Genomic DNA, 22,222 nt, shown 5'->3' with positions numbered 1-22,222 from the left:
AATTTTTTACCTATTTTATTTTAAAAAAAATAACAAAACCGATAAATTTTTTTTAACCGTATATTAAGGCCACCTTACTATAAAACTACCCCAATTCATTCGAGTTTAATTTAGTTAGTGTTATATTAAGATGTAAAATCAAATACTTTTTAATGAAGTAAACAAAAGCAAATTGGTTTTTTTTTTCTTTATGAACCAAAAGAAGCACAAACATGACCGCATTAATGGCCAAATACTTATAAGATCCTTTCCAAACATCCCCTGCTCAGTCATCTTCAAAGAGACTGAATCCCACATCATTTTCCCACCCATAAAACTTTCCCATCACCCAAACACAAAAGGAAAACCCAACACAGAAGTTTTGGTAAACAAGAAACAATCACACCATATCCGGACATAATCTTTTCCCTCTTGATAAACTCTCCTCAGTACCTGTAATGAGGAGGCTTGTAAGGACCTTCCACAGGCACACTAATGTAATCGGCTTGATCCTTGGTGAGCTTTGTTAGCTTAGCTCCAAGCTTGCCGAGGTGAAGTGCGGCAACCTTCTCATCAAGGTGCTTTGGCAAAACATAAACCTTCTTCTCGTACTTTCCGGTTGCCTTCTCCTTCCATAGCTCGAGCTGGGCGATCACCTGGTTGGTGAACGAGCAAGACATGACAAAGCTAGGGTGTCCAGTGGCACATCCCAAGTTCATCAGTCGCCCTTCGGCCAACACAATGATGCCGGTTTTGGTTTCGGGGAAGACCCACCTATCTGTTTGAGGCTTGATGGTGATGCGCTTGACACCAGGATATGACTCCAGACCAAGCATATCGATTTCGTTGTCAAAGTGACCAATGTTGCAAACAATGGCATTGTTCTTCATCTTCCTCATGTGGTCAACCATGATGATGTCCTTGTTACCAGTGGTGGTGACAAAGATATCAGCCTCAGAGACAACGTCTTCGAGGGTCAAAACCTGGAGTCCTTCCATGAGAGCTTGAAGAGCACAGATGGGATCAATCTCGGTGACAATGACACGAGCACCGGCTTGTTTCAAGGCAGCAGCGCAGCCCTTGCCAACGTCACCATAACCACTGACAACAGCAACCTTTCCGGCAATCATCACATCAGTAGCTCTCATCAAACCATCGGGAAGAGAGTGACGACATCCATACAAGTTATCGAACTGTTCCAAGAAATCAAAACATATAAACTATTACTCATCATCAAACCCACAATTTAACACCTATATTTAAGATCATACTTCATAACCATGTTCAAATTCGTATCGATTTCACATCCTAACGAATACAGTGCATCAAATATTAAACATCAAACGCCAGATTTGAAGAATTAATGATCATTAAAACCAAATTCAGCAACTAAATCAAAGCATGCTAGAGTCTATATCACTCGAATTCAATTGTGAGTACTGCATTTTTTTCCTACATTTAAGATCATACCTCCATAACCATGTTCAAGTTCGTATTGATTTTACATTCGAACGAATACAATGCTTCGAATATTAAACAATCAAACACCAGATCTGAAGTAGTTTACACAAAATAAGAAACCTATTTCATCAGATTTGGAAAAGAAACGAGAGATCTACACTGTAAGCAAGCTGAGAAATAATTACCTTGCTCTTGGTGACAGAGTCATTGACATTAATGGCAGGGAACAACAAGGTTCCATTGGCTTGCATTTGATAAAGCCTCTTAACACCAGTCGTAGTTTCCTCGGAAACACCAACCAATCTCTCCTTCATCCTCCTGTACTTCTTAGGATCAGCTTTCAATCCATCTCTGATAATCGTCAAAACGATCTGAAACTCGGCGTTATCGGTCGAAGCCGGATCTGGTAATTGTCCGGTTTTCTCAAAAACCTCCTCGGCTTTAACACCTTCGTGGATCAACAGAGTGGCATCACCACCATCATCGACGATCAGATCAGGTCCACCAGTTGGACCCCAATCGAGTGCTCTCTCGGTACACCACCAGTATTCCTGGAGTGTCTCACCTTTCCAGGCGAAAACGGCCGCCGAATCACGGGCGATAGCCGCGGCGGCGTGGTCTTGAGTGGAGAAAATGTTGCACGAGCACCAACGGACTTCGGCTCCGAGGGCGGTGAGTGTCTCGATGAGGACGGCGGTCTGGATAGTCATATGGAGAGAACCGGTGATCTTGGCTCCCTTGAAAGGCTGAGCTGGGCCGAACTCGGTCCTACAGGCCATGAGACCGGGCATTTCGACTTCGGCCAACTCAATTTCGAGTCGGCCGAATTCAGCCTGAGACATGTCCTTGACCTTGTACTCACGACCAGCGGCGGTTTTCTCGACGGAGAGAGCCATGACAGAGAGAAATGAAGTTAAGAGGGAAGAAATCAGTGAAAACACTCTCTCCCTTGAATTGGATTGGGAAGTGGCGAGAAATTTGGGAAGAAGTTAGGGTGTTATAAATAGACTAAGAGATGTGGAATTGGACGGTCAGGATTCGATGGGTGGGGTTGGTGGATCTCATCTACACTTAGATGTTGATTTTTCACATAATGTCGACTTACTTTTCTCATTATCAAGCTAAAAAAAAGAAATATTAGGATAAATATGTTATATTGTAAAAAGTTTGATATCGTTTAAATAAAATTTTAAGTTTAAATATTTATATATGTAGAAAATTATCGTTGAGAGATTCATTCATCAAAGCTAGATATGTTCATCGGTAAGTTTGTTTATGTCCGTTTATTTATTAAATGAACGAACATGAACAAGAATTTATGTTCGTTTAATTAAATGAACGAACATGAACAAAAGACGTGTTCGTTCATTTATGTTCGTGAATGTTCGGTAATTCGTTCATTTACATTTGTTTATGTTCGATCATTTATGTTTGCTCATTTATATTCAATTCAATCTCCATACTTGTTTGAAATATTAAGACCTAATAAATTTTACTCTTAAACCCATTAATTTTTTAAAATCCAATTAATTTTAAATTCAAATAAAAATAAATAAATCAATTAAATAAAATATAAATCACGAAATTATTGGAAAAGAAAAAAACCTTCTCAAATATAAACTTAATTAATTTTATGTTTGGTCGTTTATATTCGTTCTTTTATGTTCGTTTACATTTGTTCATTTGTGTTTGTTTATCATTTTTAATGAACGAACACGAACAAAAAAATTTTGCCCGTTCAGATGTTCATGTTCGTTCATTTATTCAATTAAAATTAAGCGAATATATATTATTATAAATTAAAATCCTATGTAAAAGGTATTGTCAATTTGCCATATTTTAGTTCAAATATAATAATATTCTACTTTGATAGCAACCTTAAAACTACTCCAAGTAATTTTGTATGTTTGAAATGTAATTGCCAACGACTATTACATATAAACGCAAGATTGAATTCTCCAAAGAAAATTGTTGTTTTTCATTTTAAAATTAGAATTAATGTAAAACAAGCAAACACTTCTCCGACATGTGTTGTTTTATTGAGTACATCGACTATTAAAAATTATAAAATAGTCATTTGATTATTAACGTATTTCAAACTCGTTAATTTTTGTTAAAAAATTGATGATCCTCTGAGTTGAACGTTAACATGTTGACTTGGTTATAATAAAATTTGATCTCGGAATTGTTTGAGTTGTATTTTATGGATCAACGCTTCGTTCACTTTATGACGCCGAGTCAATGTTTAAAATGTTATGTCGTCTAATCAGTGCTTGACAAAAACGATGGTGCCATTATACATCATTAAAATATAATTTTCATCGTATCTTAAGTTAACGTCCATTTTAGACGGGTGTCAATCTTTTAATGAAAAATGACGACTTTGAACATATTAATAGTCGAGTGGTCATTTTGTAACTGTTAACCGTTGAGGGATTTAATAAAACAAAGTCTCATATTCAGAGACTGTTTTACAACTTTTAAAAGATAGAGGGCTCAAGAAAATAACGTTCTATGGTCAACAAACCATTTTGTATAATTTATCCCAATACTCAATATTTGATTTTATAAAAAAAATTCTAAAACAAATAATTAAATATATTTTTTAAAATTACGGATTCAATACTCATTACGAATAAAACTCTCTTCTCCTCTTCCTAAGCAAGAACTATTTGATTCATCGTTAATTTTTGAGAGAGAAAAAAGTCAAAGAATAGTTGAAACTTGAAAGGCGCTTGTGCAATGCCACCAACTCTCAAAAGGTGTGAAAGTTTGGGAGTTTTGAGGCGGGGTTGGTGGCGTTTGAACCGGCGGAACATCCGACTCGATCCGAGAATAAGTAGTCCTTCACCCGAGACTCGACCCCATTTGACCAAAACAAGTTTTCACCCAATCCGAACCTGACCCGATATATAATTTAAAAACCAGTCCTGAAATAATAAAAAATATTTTTATTCAATAAAAACAGTAGGAATGGCAACGGGTCGGGTTCGGGGCGGGTTTTGCTTGCCCAGTTCCCGAACCCGAAATGAATCCCCATTCCCCGACCCCGACCCGATCCCTGACGAGTTTTTTATCGAGGCGCCCCGTCGGGGATTTTTTTTGCCCCGAACCCAAACCCGAACCCGAAAATATTTTATATATAATTAATATAAAATATATAAAATATTATATATATAATTAATATAAAATATATAAAATATTATATATATATATAATCGGGGCGGGTCGGGGCAGGGATACCTTGCCTCGAGCCCGAACCCGACCCGAAAAAATCCCCGAAAAAAATCCCAGAACCCGAACCCGACCCGAACTTGATTGGGTTTTGGGTTTTCCCGTCGGGTTCGAGTCATACTGTTATCCCTAAAAAACAATGACTTAATTGAAAAATATATATATAGAGAATGGTATTATTGTAATTATTCTTAAATATATAATGTAAAATTATATATTTTTCGGGTCAGGTCGGGTTTTTACTCTGACTCGAACACCACATTAAAAATACCCGACCCGACCCAAATAGAACCTATTTCTTTTTAAAAAACCAATCCTATCGGATCGAGTCGAATCAGAACCCATCGAATTCGAGTTCATGCCCATCCCTACCCATTAGCCACCAAAAACTTGAGAATGATGGGTTTATGCTTACACTTTCGATTGTTTTACCAACCCCCATATTTTAGTTTTAGTCACCGGTTGTGGACATCTAAGCTAACATCGTCGCCACTTAATTATAGTCAAATTCCAGTTTTATGTTGTAGGTATTCTTACCAATAACCCATCTATGGGTTGTTCGTCCCTATTAATAATTTTTTTATTTATCTATGACGACATTATATGTTCTAAAGATCCTCAATTATTTAATTTATACGTATGTATTTATAATTTGTTTACATAAATTGGATAAATTCATGTCTGTGTAAAATCTTATTAAAACATATAACCCATTATATATCAATAGTATAAGTAATGTTACAAGTCTTTCTTTATTTTTTCATTTATTTTCTTATATTATATATTTATTTTTCTTTTCTTTTTTAAGTTTATAATAATTCTGTTATCATATTACGTTTTCTTCTACTTTTACGATGCATTTTTCTTTACATTTATGACACATTTTTATTTTTTGATCATTTTTCTAGTCTAATTTTTTTAAGGTTGGGTTTAACATCGCATCAATTAATTAAGATTGTTCTTATTTATTATAACGTTTATCTTCTCTGTTTTGGTTCTTCAGATTAGACTCACGCTGTTTGGGTTCGTAGAAAGTTTCCTCAGGACGCTCGATTTATTTTATTTTATTTTTTAAAAAATAATTTATAATCTCTCAAAACTCAAATTAGAAAAAGTTAACTTTGTTAAATTAGATCGGATCCAAGATTTTTTTTTTAGCATGATAGACATTAAAATTTATTTATTTATTTATTTGTGATAAGAATTTGATTATTAAAACCAACAATTAATTGGTCTAGTGAGTTGAGTCACTAGGTCATTTAAGTAAGGTCATCTGTTCGAATCCTGACGTTTGTGAATAAGTAAACTGGGTTGAGAGGGTCGTCTTCGCCTCTACAGTACTCGATCTGAATTAGTCGATCCGGATACCAGTGATTAATTAAAAAAATATTGATCATTAAAAATATTAAAAACAAGAGAAAAAAAATATAAAATACTATCACCAAGCACGTCAAAAACACTTCTATAAGTAGCCATACAAGTCTTCTATTTATGGCCACCGATCTTCCTCCGCTTTGCGCCACCTCCATTACCCTTTTTCCACTACCTCTCACCAATAAGCAATGGATCCAGTTAACACTTGGGGCAACTCTTCCCTCCAATCCGTCGACCCCGAAATCCACGACCTCATCGAGAAAGAGAAACGCCGTCAATGCCGCGGCATCGAGCTCATCGCTTCCGAGAACTTCACTTCCTTCGCCGTCATCGAAGCCCTCGGCAGCGCCCTCACCAACAAATACTCCGAGGGCATGCCGGGGAACCGTTACTACGGCGGCAACGAATACATCGACGAGATCGAGAATCTCTGCAGGTCTCGCGCTTTGGAGGCTTTTCATCTCGACCCCACCAAATGGGGTGTCAACGTGCAGCCGTATTCCGGTTCCCCGGCCAACTTCGCCGCGTACACGGCGGTTCTCCAGCCGCATGATCGGATCATGGGGCTGGATCTACCTTCCGGTGGTCATTTGACTCATGGGTATTATACCTCCGGCGGGAAGAAGATTTCGGCTACCTCGATTTACTTTGAGAGTTTGCCTTATAAGGTGAATTCGAGCAGTGGGTATATTGATTACGATAAGTTGGAAGAGAAGGCGATGGATTTCAGGCCTAAGCTTATCATTTGCGGTGGGAGTGCTTATCCTAGGGACTGGGATTATGCTAAATTCAGGGCTGTTGCTGATAAATGTGGAGCTCTCTTGCTGTGCGATATGGCTCACATTAGCGGCCTTGTTGCTGGTCTGGTATATTGTTTGATTTGGACTTCAACTTTGTTTTCCTTTGATTTTGTTTGTTGCTTATTGGTGGTGTTAGATCTTAGTTTTAGTTGTGATTTCAATGTTTTTTATGATATTAAAATCTCTTGATTCAAGAACCCATCAAGTGATCTTAGAGGAAAACGTAAGTGTTAGTTTTCAGGTTTTCTGAACAAATACTATTTTATAATAGTTCAAAATATTAAAAAAAATCTCTTGGATTTGATTATAGGTCTCGCAATCATTGTTCCTATATGAAGTTTGTTAGATGGTGGTATTTCAGCATTATTAAGTTACTTTATGTAGTTCTTGATTTTCCGGTCTCGGATTGTTGAATTCTTTCTGGTTTTATTGTTGGAGTAGGAGGCGGCGAACCCATTTGAGTTCTGTGACATTGTCACCACCACCACCCACAAGAGTTTGAGGGGTCCTAGGGCCGGTATGATCTTCTATCGTAAAGGACCGAAACCCCCCAAGAAGGGCCAACCTGAAGGTGCGGTGTATGATTTCGAAGACAAGATCAACTTTTCCGTCTTCCCTTCTCTTCAGGGCGGTCCTCACAACCACCAGATCGGTGCTTTGGCCGTTGCCTTGAAACAAGCCATGTCACCCGGGTTCAAGGCTTATGCAAAACAAGTTAAGGCCAATGCAGTTGCCCTTGGAAAGTACCTGATGAGCAAGGGGTACCAGCTTGTTACTGGAGGGACCGAGAACCACCTTGTTCTTTGGGATCTCCGACCTCTTGGATTGACTGGTATGACAGTTGAATCACTTGGCCTTACAATTATCATTTTCGATTTGATTCGATTCTGATCAGTTTTATCATTGTTCTTACAGGCAACAAGGTGGAGAAGCTTTGTGACCTGTGCAACATCACCGTTAACAAGAATGCTGTATTTGGTGACAGCAGCGCATTGGCTCCCGGCGGAGTACGAATCGGTAAGAATCATTCTCTATTGGTTTTTGTCTTCGATAGTGTGTGACGACAGAACTCTTAGAAGCTTGATCAAAATTTTCGTTAAAATGGCCTGGTCTATGATGCAAATTGATATCAACAGGTACACCTGCCATGACTTCGAGAGGCTTGGTCGAGAAAGATTTTGAACAGATTGGTGAGTTCCTCCACCGAGCGGTGACCATCACCTTGGACATCCAAAAGCAGTACGGAAAGCTCTTGAAGGACTTCAACAAAGGTTTGGAAAACAAGAAGGAGATCCAAGAGCTCAAGGCCGATGTTGAAAAGTTCGCATCCTCTTTCGACATGCCGGGCTTCAAGATGTCCGAAATGAAGTACAAGGATTAGATCTCAACTACTTTTTTATGCTTTATGGCCGTTATTATCAGCATATGGGTCTTATGGAAATTTGCCTCTGCTAGTATCCGATGAGTTGGAAACAAAGGGAAAATATTAAGAATTTCTTCTATTGCCATGTATGGTTTTCATTGTCTAGGGTTAGTGGTCCATTTGCTGTGATGGTTCAAGCTTTTGATGCCCATTTCTTGTAGGAGTCTACATAAAACTTATGTACCAATTATCGCTTCAATCAATAAACGAGAAATTTGAGTCTATAATTACCTACCTCTACGTCTCTAACGTATGATGTTGCACGAGGAAGTAAGTTTCGAATACTCTAACGTAACCGTATGCTGTTGCGCTCGGAAATAAGTTTCGAGTACTTTAATGTATGCTGGAAGTAAGTTTTGAATACTCTAATGGATGCTGTTGCACTCGGAAGTAAGTTTCGAATACTCTTAACGTATGCTGTTGTACTCGGAAGTAAGTTTTGAATACTCTAACGAATGCTTTTGCACTCGGAAGTAAGTTTCAAACACTCTAATGTATGCTGTTGCACTCAGATTGAACACTCTCTGTTGCGCTCAGAAGTTCCGAATACAGAGTATATGAACATCAAAATTAGCAACTAAATGTCAGATAAGCTTGTGTCTAACACAAATATACCCTATATTTTTCATATAGCATTAAGAGGATCATCCACTACAAAGTATAAACATATCCGAATACAGGCTGAACATTGAAACTTCAAGAAAAATGAAGGATTCGGATGACAATCTATCATTTATCTCTAACTCTAGAAGGCTGGGAAAATTTAAGATCATTTTCACCGGCTTTAGAATTACTTTTCATCCGATTCTGGTTCAGAAAACATCAATCAAACACACCAAAACAAAGTGATTTATTGAAAACCCCTCAAAATTGTTGCATAGATGTCAAGGATTCCAACATGCCTCTTACATTTTGTTCAGATATTCAACTAAGTTTCCGAGTTAGACAATGCAATTCCCCCAAGTAAAACCGAGCACTTCCACCAAATCATTTCGACTTTTTACCTTGTTTCTTCTTGATAACTTCGTCAATGTACATTATACCTTTGCCTTTGTAAACTTCTGGAGGCTTGCAACTTCGAACCGTTGCGGCAAACTGATGCACCCTCTGCTTGTCAAGTCCGGTGCAGCAAACAACATTGTTTTTGAAGCAGAAAACACGAACAGCAGGAGGAACGGTAAGTTCGACCTCATGACTGTAGCCTAGTTTCAGAAATAAGAGTCTCCCCTCAGCTTCAGCTCGGGCTTTGTAACCAACTCCAACAATTTTAAGAAACCGAAAGAATTTAGCTTCCATGATGACCGAAAATAACCACCTGAATAAGTGGTAATCATTTCAAAAATCATTGAAAGATAAAAAAAAAACAAATATCCATTCAAAGGAAGTGAATGTAGGAATGGCAACAAGTAGGATATCGGTACCCTATCCAGGTTAGTTTTCATACTATCCGAATCTGATAAATACATGGTTAACTGTTAAAAACTCTGCGACCCTCTCCCTACCCTAATAATTTCGGCCAAATTAAGGGGTTCTCTATTCCTTGACCTAAATCCAAATCGAAATAAAACTCAAGCAAGGATCTTAAGATGTAGTCAAAGTAGGGTGTAAATTAGACACCAGCTATCACAAGCTACTCAAGTTAGATTCAAAATGAATCAAAATCGACTCGACCATTATCAGGTTGAGCTAAGATATTGAATAAAGCGAATTCGAATACCCCAATACTTGACTTGAGTTTCTTGCAAGTATGATCAGGCATTTTGATTTTTTTAATTAGTATTGATAAATCACAATTCAAGCAAAAATAATCAACTATAAAATAAAGAATGAGGAGCAGACTCATTTTTTACCATGTAAGCGAGATTAATCAAATTCCAGTAGAACAAGCACGGGCTATAAAAATGCAACTCAGATTATACTCGAGCAAAACGCTTCAAGCTGCAAATTTTGAGCCAAACTTAAAGCTTCGTGCAGCTTGAGCTCAGCTCGATTCGATTGCACTCTGAAGCAGTTTCAAAGGCAGCCAAGCAAAAACCAGAGCAATTTGAATTGTCAACGGATCTTAGATGTAACAACAGCAATGACAGGGAAAAGGTAAATAATAATACATAAATCGAGAGATACATCATTTTGACATTTCAAAAAACTAATGGCATTTCAACAAAGGACGAACTAAGACCAGATTTCATAAAAAAAAATTACATCATTTTGACATCTATACACACATAGATTCAAATAGAGGTGGCGTAGCGGTGTTAAAGCCGCTATTGCACGGCTATTTTGAGCAGATAACACAAATTCTCATGAATCAAGTGGAAATCAATCTTCAATTTAAGTTTAGGTTTTCAAAAGTTACCTTGTTTAGATTTCCCGATCTGTCGGGAACGTGAAGGTAAAGAGAGGGTGAGTCCGGCGGTGCTAGGCGTTTTAGGCGGCGGGGATGTGCGAAGAGAGATAATGTACGTAGGGAAATTTAGAATAACTTTTTCTTTTAAATAAGTTAAATTTATATGTAATTATTATTTAAATATTTATTAATTGGATGGGATTCAGTTTGATTTTTGGTCTATCTTTCAATCTGATCAGACTTAGATTTAAAGATATTTTATCTAATTTGATTTAATTTTTGTGATAACCTCATGCTCAATCTGATATATATATATATATATATAATTGGTTTAATATAAAAATAAGTGATTAAATTATGTTTCGAAAAACATTTTGGTACTTAAAGAATTTTTCGTTAAAAATAGGTACCTAACGTTTTTTTATTTATACTTTTAGGAGTCTATATATTTTTTTTAAATTTTTAATAATAAAAATATTAATTTTAAAAGATAAAAGATAAAAAATCAACCTCAACCCCCGTCCTTCTCTCCCTCTCCCTCCACGGTCACCAGTCATCTTCGGCCATCATCGTCATCGCCAAATGGTTGGATTTTGAACGAAATTATACGATTATTCGAATGGTGGTGGCGGTATGGCTTATTTATATCGATATCGGTCGGAATCGACAAAAACAAAAACGGTGATTTAAAATACGATGAACCTTTGAACGCTGTTCCACGATAAATGGTGATAGTTTACTACGAAAAGTCAACGGAATTTGATCAGGGGTCGACGTTAATTCTGATGTCGGCGACGGTGACAATTACCGTCGGCCAACTGACCGGGGGAGAAGAGGGAAAGGGGAAGGGAGCACATGGTCGGGGGCTGTTTTTTCAATAAAAATATTATTTTTTTCTAAAAAAAAATTCCTAAAATTATTTTTATTCCCAAAATTTTATTATTTTTTATTAAATTATGTATATAGTATTATTTAATGTTTGATCCAATTTGTTATCACAATCATTTCAAAATTAATTGATAATTTATCAATTTATTTTTATTTTAAAACATATAATTATAAAAATAATTTTATGTTTTTATTTTAATAATTAGGAATGGAGTAAATTATTAAAATAACAATTTAATTTTGTACCGTTAAATAACGATCAAATTCAAATCCAAGCATAATATCAAATTTTCATTATTACTAATATAAAGGTACAATTGAAATTTCAAAGACCAATAGACAATGAAAGCAGAAATCATAAAGTAAAACGATGTTCATAAGATGAACTCTTCAAACATCTTCAAAAACACCAAAAATATTACCATCCATGTAATTGTTATCTACCAAGCTCACCAAATAGTAGCTCCTCTGAATCTGCAAAAACACCGAATCAGAATCGAACGCGTCATGTTATACGGCGTAACTCCGACTCCGGGTCGGATGCATTGTTATTTGTCTCCAAAACATGCATGATCAACTCTATTTTTTGGCTTTTGCATATTCGCATAGATAGGATTAAGGTGGTATTGTGCTCAGTCCTAGTAAATATGAAGTGCAGGAGTGAGCATCAAAGCGAGAAACAAACCTGTTCGAGCAGTTTTTTCGAAGGATCGCCGTCTGGGTACAAGGCGGACCATGATCGAGCCCAGATTTCGAATGCTTCATCCTTCCACACCATGAAACTGGCAGGATCCACAACGGTTGGCTGGATTATTTCTTTAGCTGGGAAGACACCCCAGGTTACTGCATTCACACTTGTGAGACCGATGTTCGATACCAAATCCCCATCTTTGTTGACAGCAACGTAGGTCAAAGACGAAAACGACTTGCTCTTTTTCACAAGTGCATCTAATTTTTCCCGTGAGCAGAAAAACTCGAGATATGCCTTCTGGTAAACGTACCCTCCCGGGCCACCCCAACCTGCAAGCCATCATATTGGAACAAGTTTGTACGGATATCAGCGCAAGCTTTTACAATGAGAATTTGAAGCAAAGGGAAGACAGTTCAAACAGGATAGTAGTATTCGACTATTCATCGCAAGGGATACTTTATCGAACCAAATTCGAGGATACATAAGAGAACATAAGTCGGATACTTGTACATACCAACAGATGGAGAATCAGAGCGCTCCCCGTTAACAGCCGGTTGACTATTGATGGTAAGGAAACCCTTCAAATTGATCTTTCCTAGCTGTTCATTTATGATCTTTGTCTCCGGCTGAAGCCCGTCCAACTCGGACCAAGGGCTACTTCTCAACTTACCCAGACAATAACTTTTGAATTTCTGATAAATCCGAATTTGAGAATTACATAATTAAGGCCGGTTTAATCGAAAAAGAGAGGAGCATATACCAAATGGATTCGAATATCAAAATTTCACCTCTTGGATATCATCAATGCTTTTCAATGGGGTAGACCATTCTTCCTGAAGTTTCTTGTCACGAGCACGGGGCCTCATGAACTGTTGAGAAATTAAATCAACTTCGGTCACACACGGTTATATCATCCAAAAGAGGAAGTAAATGAGGACATTTCATCGATCAAACAAAAGTCGGTGTTCTCTATCAATGAACCGATATAACACATCAACTTGTTATTGAATGGACCGAAGATGCTTTAAATATTATCGATAAGAAACAAATAGCAAAATTCAACCATATTGTATACCTGATGGTCGGATAGCGCACCATATGATGCATTTTGAGAATCACCCCATCTCCCCTGTGGGTATTGGTCCCAACCAATTGTCCGGGATATGTAGCTCTTTGGACGGTTAGCCCTGTCATCATTAAACCGGAAAGATCAGGTATTCAGGAATGTTTACACTATGGTACAACTCGGTGAAGTGCATGGATCTAGCCAAGAACTGGGACGCTCAATATTTATCACATACCAAAATATTGGCCGAACGTCCTCTTTAACACGAAAGACATTCGCAGGGCGTCTCCAAGGTAAAGACCTGGAAATTTTGGACTCTTCAATCAATCCAAGATTCTGCAAAAACAAAGCCTATGATTAGCATGGGGCAAACGAATAATGATGGACATTAGCTCAACCCGAAACTATTGCCAAAGTTCAATTCTCATTTACTTTCAATTGCAGACAGAGCAACGTCAAGTTAAATGAAATTTGCATGTAACACGTCACGTATACCGTACTTGCATATCTTTTCTAAAATAAGTGAACAAAAACATAAGGTTTGAGAGTTTTCATTAGACCCTCAAATCGTAAATGTTCAATTTGAGAAAGGAACCATGAACTGAATATTTATTCAAGATTTTTCATTTTAAATTTCAGAGTTCAAGAAGTCAAATGATATTCGGTAGTAACATCTTTAAAATGCAAAAGTAATGATGAAATATAGGATGATAAGAAACAACCATTAGAATAGCTAATGCAGATTTCTCCATGTTTAACGTGTAAAGGTGCAGCATCTTAATCCCGTTAGCTAGAATCTTGCGGCACATTTCTGTTCCAAGGTGAATCCCATAGGCTTTTACAGCTTCATCATTGTCCTTGATAGGCTCTAAGGCAGTTGTAACCTCATCTGGTATCTACAATGAGCCAATAAAATTACATGTTATAATCGAAAACTACTAATCGAAGTAACCACCAAATAGCCCTTCACATCCACTCTTCTAGCAGCCCATAACGGGTATATTCAAACACAAGTAAAAACAACGTATCAGTACAAACATATGCATTATTATTATGATACCACATACCTTAGTTTTGCAAAAGCCAGTCATGCGCAAGAAGCCCTTGTAGTTATTAATGGGCATAATACCGGGCACGATAGGACATTTAATTCCGATCTGGCGACAATCATTGACGAATTTGAGAAAGATATCGGTATCATAAAACAGTTGAGTAACAATCAGATCAGCTCCTGCATCGACCTACATAGTAGAGAGGTTTAACACAACAATTAACTACTACAAGGAAATCGAGATATTACAATTTAGAACAAAACTTTCAAAATAACCAATGAGTTAAAAGTAAAACCTTTCTCTTCAAGTACGCAAGATCGTTCTGATAAGCTTCCGGGGTAGCTAAGCCGTTATCTCCGATAGCATCAGGATGAGCCTCTGAGCGAAAAAATGGGCAAGATTAATAATCACAGGCCACGAATATAGAAGCCTATTTGTAGCAGAGAACTAAACGAAGATCAAAAGCACCTGGATAACCAGCAACTGTTATGCCGAAATAGTCACCATATTTAGCTCTAATATGTTTCACCTAGAACATTGTAACAGAACTTAGTAACATACTCCTGGTAAAAAAAATGGAAGCAAAGTAAATAAATAAAGAACAACGATGTTCACCAGATCGAGAGCACAGGCAAATCCGCCTTCCACCTGAACGAATTTGTCCTGGCCATGAGGTGGGTCGCCTCGAAGGGCGAGAACATTCTGAATGCCATTGGACTTAATGGTCTCAAGAGCGTGGTCAATCTTCTCAACAGGCATGTTGGTGCAAGTGAGATGCATCATTGTTTCCACACATATGATGTTTTGCATCTTGTTAGCAATGTCGAGAGTGAGATCTGCCGTCGAACCACCGGCACCCCATGTGATGTCGCAAAAAGACGGATTATGAGCCACCATTCGATCCATCCTCTCGAACAGGTTGTCCACACCATCCTCAGTCTTGGGAGGGAAGAACTCAAAGGAAAACACCACCTTCCCTTGGTCCTGTTGCAAAGACTGGATCTTTTCTATCACCTTCATTTTTTTAAATTGGATCTGGGATTCTCAGTGTCAACAACAACAACTGCAAAAGAATTGAAAATCAAAACCCAGATTTTCTAAGACAAAATAAACAAGAAAGAAAGAAAGATCAATCCCAAACCCAAATCAGAATGAAAAACTGATAATTCAGAGATAAACCCGAGATTCAATTTTGAAGAACAACATAGAAAAGATAAAAAAGAAATGAAGAATTTACATTTTACATCAATCATTTGTAAGTAAATCAGATCAGCTGAAACATGAATGATACATTGATACTACAAGTTGCATATTCAAGAATCCAACAGCTAATAAACAAAGACAAAATCTTCCCATATCCATGGAACTATGAAAAGGAAAGGTAACTCACAAGAGGGGGGCTATTGGGATCAAAGGAGAGATCTGAAGCAGAGAATGATTGGGAAATTGAGCTTGTATATAAAGGTGAGCGGAGAGGGTTGGTGTGGTTGAAATGACAAAGTTGCAATTAAACAACCCAAAAGCTACTGTGTCAATTAACCCATCACTTCACACATACCGACTTCCATTAGTCAATAGCTTCAGCAATATGATATCATTGATAAGCTCCAAATTACAATCATAGACATCATTTAACTTTTAGGATAAACTATGTGTTTAGTACCTATATTATTAGTTTTAGTTTGTTTTAATATTTAAATTTTATATTTTTTTTAAATCATACCTAATATTTAATTTTTGTTTCATTTTAGTACATTGCCGTCAAAAACTTAACACGTTTAATATCTAAACTATCACTTTTAGCTCACTTTAGTACCTAAACTTTCAAAAAAAATTAAAACTTAACGTTAAGTTTTTAACGCGATACTAAAATGAACAAAACTAAATGTTAAGTATGATTTTAAAAAATAAAAGTTTAAGTACTAAAAATGATCAAATTGATCAAGTGATCTAAACTTTTACCAACCATACCATTAAAAAAACTTACCGAAGATAAACAATGACATATTTCATTTAACTCATCAAGTGATCTTAGTAATAAGTACATATTAAATTATCTCAGCGGTTAAAATAATTGTTATTGTTTATAAGATCACGGAGTCAAACACCAATAACTGCAAGAGTGGCTAATCGTTCATTATCAAATCGTTATCAATCACTTACAAGGATAATAACGAGTTGAATTAAGTCAAATTTTCGATCCCACTAGATTTTTCTATGAAGGTTTTTAATAAGATAATTATATCATAAGTATTAAAATATGGTGTATTATCTTTCTTTTATTGAATTTATGTCTCTTAATTTTTTAATAATATTTTAAGACATCTAAGAGTATTATTTTTTTATTAATCTAAGATTATTATAATTGATTGTATTTGTTTTAAAGATTCTTAAATATTTGACAATAATTTTTTTAAATATTTTGTAGTCGCTAATACTCAAACTAAAAATTTCTAAAAATAACAATTATTTTTTTAATCACCGAAAATATTTGATTCGTGTAAAAAAGAATATCATGAATACTATTAAATGCAAATATCGTCCCTATTATAATAGACCTATAAATAATGATTTTACTTTTAAAAAGATAATGATTTTATAAAATTCATATTAATACAAGCAATACTAAATTATCTACTCTCAAATAATTGTCATTGTATCTTTTATTCTTAATATGATCTTCAATAATTTCTAAATGTCATGAATCAAGTTGTTTCAGTAGTTAAATAAATAATTGTTATTCATAAAAATTACAGTTTCGAGCACTAACAACCACCAATATTTAAGCGTTTATTATCAAATAATTAAAAGTCTTTAGAAAAAATACTACTACTTGTAATCGCCTTAAATTAATAAAAATAATAATTCCTAAATGAAATTATACATAAAGATAAGTAAAACTCGACTCGAAATTTCTTTAAATTAACTTCAAGTTATAAAATAAGAATCATCGACTCGAATATCGAAAGACTTTTTATGTGTAGGGGTTGAGGGAAACAGTGAGACAGTTTAGGAACCGAGCATTATCTTTTGGGTAAAGTACACAAATAATCCCCAAATCTTTAGATTACTTGCATTTTGGTCACTCAATTTTTAAAACTTACAATACAATCACTGGACTTTTATTTCGTTTTCAGTACCATCCCTGATGTTACCTCCTATTAATTTTATCTGACGTGACACCTTACCTTCCATTGCCTCAAACTTGCCATCACAGTGGCTTTCATTTTCTCCATTACAATATTTTTTATTCCATCAGATAATAAAATTCTAAAAATTTATTTGGGGTCGTATCGATCCGTATTAATCAATTAATAAATCAGATACCAGTAGTCATACAAAAAAATTAGATTAAATTTTTCATCAAGAACCTAGTTTTTTCAGTATTGTTCACATTAAGATATGTATAATAATTTTAAATTTATATAGATAAAAGATCAATCTTTTAAAACATACAATTTCTTTTAAAAAAGAAATTATAATATTTTATAATCTAAAATGATTAAAAGGTAATATTTATTTTTAAAAAAATTAATTATCGATAATGTAAATGATTCTCGACTATGGAGTGTTGCTTTGTTGAGTCCCTTAATTATTAAAAGTTACACAATGGTCCCCCAACTATAAATCGTTGCTTTGTAGATTATCTCAACTATTAAAAGTTACAAAATGATCACCTGACTATTCATATGTTCCAAACTCATCATTTTCCATTTAAAAATTTACAATCGTGAAACTGTCTTCGGTTCCTCTCCTTCCAAATCAGAGCAACAAAGCTATTCCATGCTAATTTCAACACATATGAGAGCTTTGATTTACCTTTTTAACCTACAGCAAACCCATTGCAACTCATGGCACCACTCCATGACCGACCTCGAGAGATGACAAGCCTCTAAAACATCACTTTATTCGAATAGTCATAACCAAAAAGCAGATGGTCCTGTGACTCTTGCTCCCGCAAACAAAGGTTACAGACACCAACAATATCCAAACCAAAAGAAATCAGACGATCTTTAATAGGCAATCCATCCAAAACAACTACACATGTAATGACAGTTTTTGGGGGATATGGCCAGGATGCCACATGAGCCTATCCCGAGAAACTTTCACTCCACGCACCTGAATCGCCCTCCAAATCGCAACAACCGAAGACCTAAGCTCTAAAAGGATGTCATAAATAGCAATAGCTTGAAGCCTCAGGTAAAGCAAAATCCTCCACAACCAACCAGAACTAAGAGAACTTTGCACATGCCAAAAATTCCCCCTTCAAGAAATAGCTATCACACCAAGCAATCCAAACCGAGCTATCTTTCAGCAACAACTTTCAGGCCAAATAAATGAGACAAGCTTGGTTACAACTCTTAATATCCTTGAGACCCAAGCCCCCTCCAACTTCGGACAATAAATACTTGACCAACCTACCCGAGCATTCTTTGTCAGCTTATCTTTCCCTTTCCAAAAACAAACTGGTACACAGTTGATTTATTTTCTTAATAATAGCTCTTGACAGAACAAGTTACCTACTACAATAGTTCTTGTTGGTTCAAGATCCCTAAACATTAGGTAGTTAGTTCAAGTTTCAAATTTAAATTTAAAATTTGTTTGTTAGACTTATCTCTAGTATGTTGCAGAGTTTGTTTTTTTACATTTTATAAGTTAGGGAATTTCTCTAAGTTGTAAGTCAAGTGAGAAGTGAATAAAAAGTCCTAGAAATAATTTCCATATTGTTTAAAACTCACATGGTATTAGTCTAGTTTTTATTGTTATTTTTCATTTTTGATGGCTCCTTCATCATCCTCGACAATCAATTCTGGTAGTAGCAATCATCCTACCAGTGATGTTCTTGCTGAATCTTCCACCTCTGTAACTGTCCACAAACGGATGGGCCACAATTACCTTCAATGGTCCAATCAGTTAAGATGTACATCACTGGAAGAGACAAACTTGGTTACATCACAGGCAGGGCCTCCAAACCTGATGACACTGATCCTGGGTATGAACGATGGCTTCAAGATAACAACCAAGTGATATCCTAGTTGATCAACACCATGTCTAGTAAGATTGGTGAAAACTTTTTACATTGTGGCACAACGCATGACATCTGATGTGTGTTGGGAAATAAACCGAGTACAAGTAATTTCCCTATAACCAGATTAGTGAGAATGTGAAATAAAAGCGGAAAAATAATACCCGAAATTGATAACGGAGTTCAGCCAATTTTGCTTACGGCTCCGGACTGCTGCAGATCTTTTAATAAGAGAGAAAATTTACAGGTGTTTACAAAACACTCACTACTCACAAGAAAGCTCTCTAGTATTGGGAGAAAGAAATGATTTTTGGGATATGGGGTGATCTTGAAGCTAAATTAGCTAGGGTATTTATAGTTGAAACTTAGGGACTAATCTTTGAAATACCCTAAAGTGCAATGACTAAAGTGAATTTACCCATTCCTATTTTCAACAAACATCTACCAAAATTTACCAAACTTTGAAAACCATTTTCAAAGTTGGATGCCAACTTTTGGACTTTTAACAATCTCCCACTTGAAGACTGATTTTAATTTGTCTTCACACCTCGATCGATGCAGCAGCATTTCTAGTCTTGTTATTCTTGCATGACAACTGAAGCTGAACACAACTTCAGTTTGTCCGTGGTCACCGTCTTTGTCAACATGTCTGCTGTATTTTGAGCTCCGCTAATCTTTTCAAGTTTCAAAATCCCATCTTCCAAAAGAGACCGAATAAAATGATATCGCAATTGTATGTGCTTCTTCCTGGAATGAAAAGACGGATTCTTTGCTAGATGGATTGCACTTTGACTGTCGCAATACAAGACATTGTTTTCTTGTTTCTTGCCTAACTCTTCCAAGAAACTTTGGAGCCAGACCATCTCATTGCTGGCTTCCGTAACAGCGACATATTCTGCTTCAGTTGTGGAGAGAGCAACTATCTTATGTAGTTGAGAAACCCAACTTACTACAGTACCTCCTAGAGTATAAACATACCCTGTAGTGTTCTTTCTGATGTCAACATTTCCGGCTAAGTCAGCATCTACATAGCCTGTCAGTATCGTATCTCCACCTTTGAAACAAAATGTTTTGTTTGTAGTACCCCGCATATATCTGAGGATCCATTTGACTGCTTCCAAATGTACCTTGCCCGGATTATTCATGTACCTGCTAACAGCTCCCACTGCATGAGCAATATCTGGTATGGTACAAACCATGGCATACATTAGACTTCCAATTGCTAAGGCATACAACATCTTCACTGTGTGTGCACGTTCTTCCTCCGTCTTTGGTGACTGTTCTTTGGAGAGTCTAAAATGAATACCTAAAGGTGTACTTACTGGTTTAGCATCTTGCATGTTGAACCTGGAGAGTACTTTCTTGATGTACTCATTCTGTGATAACATCAAAATCCCCGACTTTGTGTCTCTCTTGATCCTCATCCCAAGAATCTGCTTTGCAGCGCCCATATCTTTCATTGCAAACTGCTTCGACAATTTTTGCTTCAAGTTTATAATCTTTTGCATGTCTGAGCCTGCAACGAGCATGTCATCAACGTACTACAATAAAATAATGAATCTATTGTCAAACCTCTTGATATAGCAACAATGATCTGCTTGGCATCTGGTAAAGCCACTACTACTCATGAAACTATCGAACTTCTTGTACCATTATCTAGGAGCTTGTTTTAAACAATACAAGCTCTTCTTCAACCTGCATACCAGGTTTTTCTTGCCCGCCTCTATGAAGCCTTCTGGCTGCCTCATATAGATTTCTCCCTCCAAATCACCATGAAGGAAAAATGTCTTTACATCTAACTGCTCAAGATGTAAATTCTCTGCAGCTATAATTTTCAATACCAGTCTGAGTGTAGACAACTTCACGACTGGAGAGAAAATTTCATTGTAGTCAATACCTTCTTTTTGTTGAAAACCTTTGACAACCAATCTCGCTTTGTAGCGTTTGCTCCCATCATGCTCTTCTTTGATCATGTAAATCCATTTGTTGTGGAGCGCTTTCTTGTATGGTGGTAATTCAACTAATTCTCACGTCTGATTTGACATAAGCGAGTCCATCTCATCTTTCATGGAAGACTCCCACTTGACTGAATCCTTCACTTGCATTACTTTGTCATAGCACTCTGGTTCACCATTGTCAGTCAGCAACAAGTAGTGCAAAGAAGGAGAATACCGCTGGGTTGGTTTAGGAATTCTGGAGGAGCGTCTTAGTTCCGGTGTGCCTGGTTCTTCTTGAACTGCTTCAGGACTGATTTGAACATCATTTCCAGAAATCTCCTCGAACTCAGCAAATTCCTTTGTTTCAGCTTCAGTATTGGAGATGCTTGATTCTACAGTTAACCTGTCTTTGTACATCACATTCTCATTGAAAATGACATCTTTGTTTCTGATTATCTTTCGATTTTCATAGTCCCAAAATTGATAACCGAACTCATCACCGCCATAACCAACAAAGGCACATTTTTTGACTTAGCATCAAGTTTACTTCTTTCAGCAGAGTCTATGTGTACATAAGAAATACAACTAAACACTCTTAAGTGTGAAAGGTTTATTTCTTTCTTGCTCCAAACTTCCTCTGGTATTCTGTCATCCAAAGGAAGTGAGGGCCCACGGTTGATCAAGTAAGAAGCAGTGTTGATAGCTTCAGCCCATAGAAATTTGGGCAATCCGGCATGTATCCTCACGCTTCTGGCACGTTCATTCAGAGTTCTGTTCATGCGCTATGCTACGCCATTCTGTTGCGGTGTCATGGGAACTGTTGTCTCTATCTTAATCCCATTGTTTGCGCAGAAATCTCTGAATCTACAATTTCTGTACTCTCCTCCATTGTCAGACCTCAACCGCTTGACTTTCAGACCAGTCTCATTTTCCACCATGGCCTT

The 22,222-nt window shown here is 36.5% G+C and overlaps 4 protein-coding genes across 6 annotated transcripts; 1 reads left to right on the top strand and 3 right to left on the bottom strand.

Moving 5' to 3' along the window:
- Positions 1–215: 215 nt before the first annotated feature.
- On the bottom strand, positions 216–14,783 carry LOC120175105 (adenosylhomocysteinase). Its single transcript, XM_039181807.1, has 3 exons — positions 14,764–14,783; positions 1,626–2,388; positions 216–1,172 (listed from the first exon to the last, which is right to left on the bottom strand). Exons 2-3 carry the CDS (start codon positions 2,334–2,336, stop codon positions 426–428), a joined length of 1,458 nt encoding a protein of 485 aa, XP_039037738.1. The 5' UTR covers positions 2,337–2,388; positions 14,764–14,783; the 3' UTR covers positions 216–425.
- On the top strand, positions 6,175–8,493 carry LOC120175106 (serine hydroxymethyltransferase 4-like). The gene is made up of 4 exons (XM_039181809.1): positions 6,175–6,914; positions 7,290–7,680; positions 7,764–7,865; positions 7,985–8,493. The coding sequence occupies exons 1-4, from the start codon at positions 6,237–6,239 to the stop codon at positions 8,227–8,229; spliced, it is 1,416 nt and encodes a 471-aa protein (XP_039037740.1). The 5' UTR covers positions 6,175–6,236; the 3' UTR covers positions 8,230–8,493.
- On the bottom strand, positions 9,100–18,462 carry LOC120175108 (60S ribosomal protein L6, mitochondrial-like). Of its 3 annotated transcripts, none has more exons than XM_039181811.1 (2): positions 18,459–18,462; positions 9,100–9,586 (listed from the first exon to the last, which is right to left on the bottom strand). In XM_039181811.1, the coding sequence occupies exon 2, from the start codon at positions 9,565–9,567 to the stop codon at positions 9,259–9,261; it is 309 nt and encodes a 102-aa protein (XP_039037742.1). In that variant the 5' UTR covers positions 9,568–9,586; positions 18,459–18,462; the 3' UTR covers positions 9,100–9,258. The 3 variants fall into 3 exon arrangements, with proteins under 3 accessions (XP_039037742.1, XP_039037743.1, XP_039037744.1); XM_039181812.1 differs by lacking the exon at positions 18,459–18,462 and adding an exon at positions 10,628–10,723; XM_039181813.1 differs by lacking the exon at positions 18,459–18,462 and adding an exon at positions 10,122–10,318.
- Positions 11,771–15,824, bottom strand: LOC120175104 (methylenetetrahydrofolate reductase 2-like). The gene is made up of 12 exons (XM_039181806.1): positions 15,706–15,824; positions 14,931–15,378; positions 14,784–14,844; positions 14,611–14,693; positions 14,331–14,504; positions 13,986–14,159; positions 13,499–13,599; positions 13,273–13,384; positions 12,986–13,066; positions 12,712–12,889; positions 12,192–12,526; positions 11,771–11,980 (listed from the first exon to the last, which is right to left on the bottom strand). Exons 2-12 carry the CDS (start codon positions 15,333–15,335, stop codon positions 11,897–11,899), a joined length of 1,788 nt encoding a protein of 595 aa, XP_039037737.1. The 5' UTR covers positions 15,336–15,378; positions 15,706–15,824; the 3' UTR covers positions 11,771–11,896.
- Positions 18,463–22,222: the final 3,760 nt, after the last annotated feature.

Source organism: Hibiscus syriacus, unplaced genomic scaffold (genome assembly GCF_006381635.1).
Source record: "Hibiscus syriacus cultivar Baekdansim isolate YM2019G1 unplaced genomic scaffold, ASM638163v2 tig00112159_pilon, whole genome shotgun sequence".
Taxonomy (NCBI): Eukaryota; Viridiplantae; Streptophyta; class Magnoliopsida; order Malvales; family Malvaceae; genus Hibiscus; species Hibiscus syriacus.
This window is presented reverse-complemented; position numbering and strand designations above follow the sequence as displayed.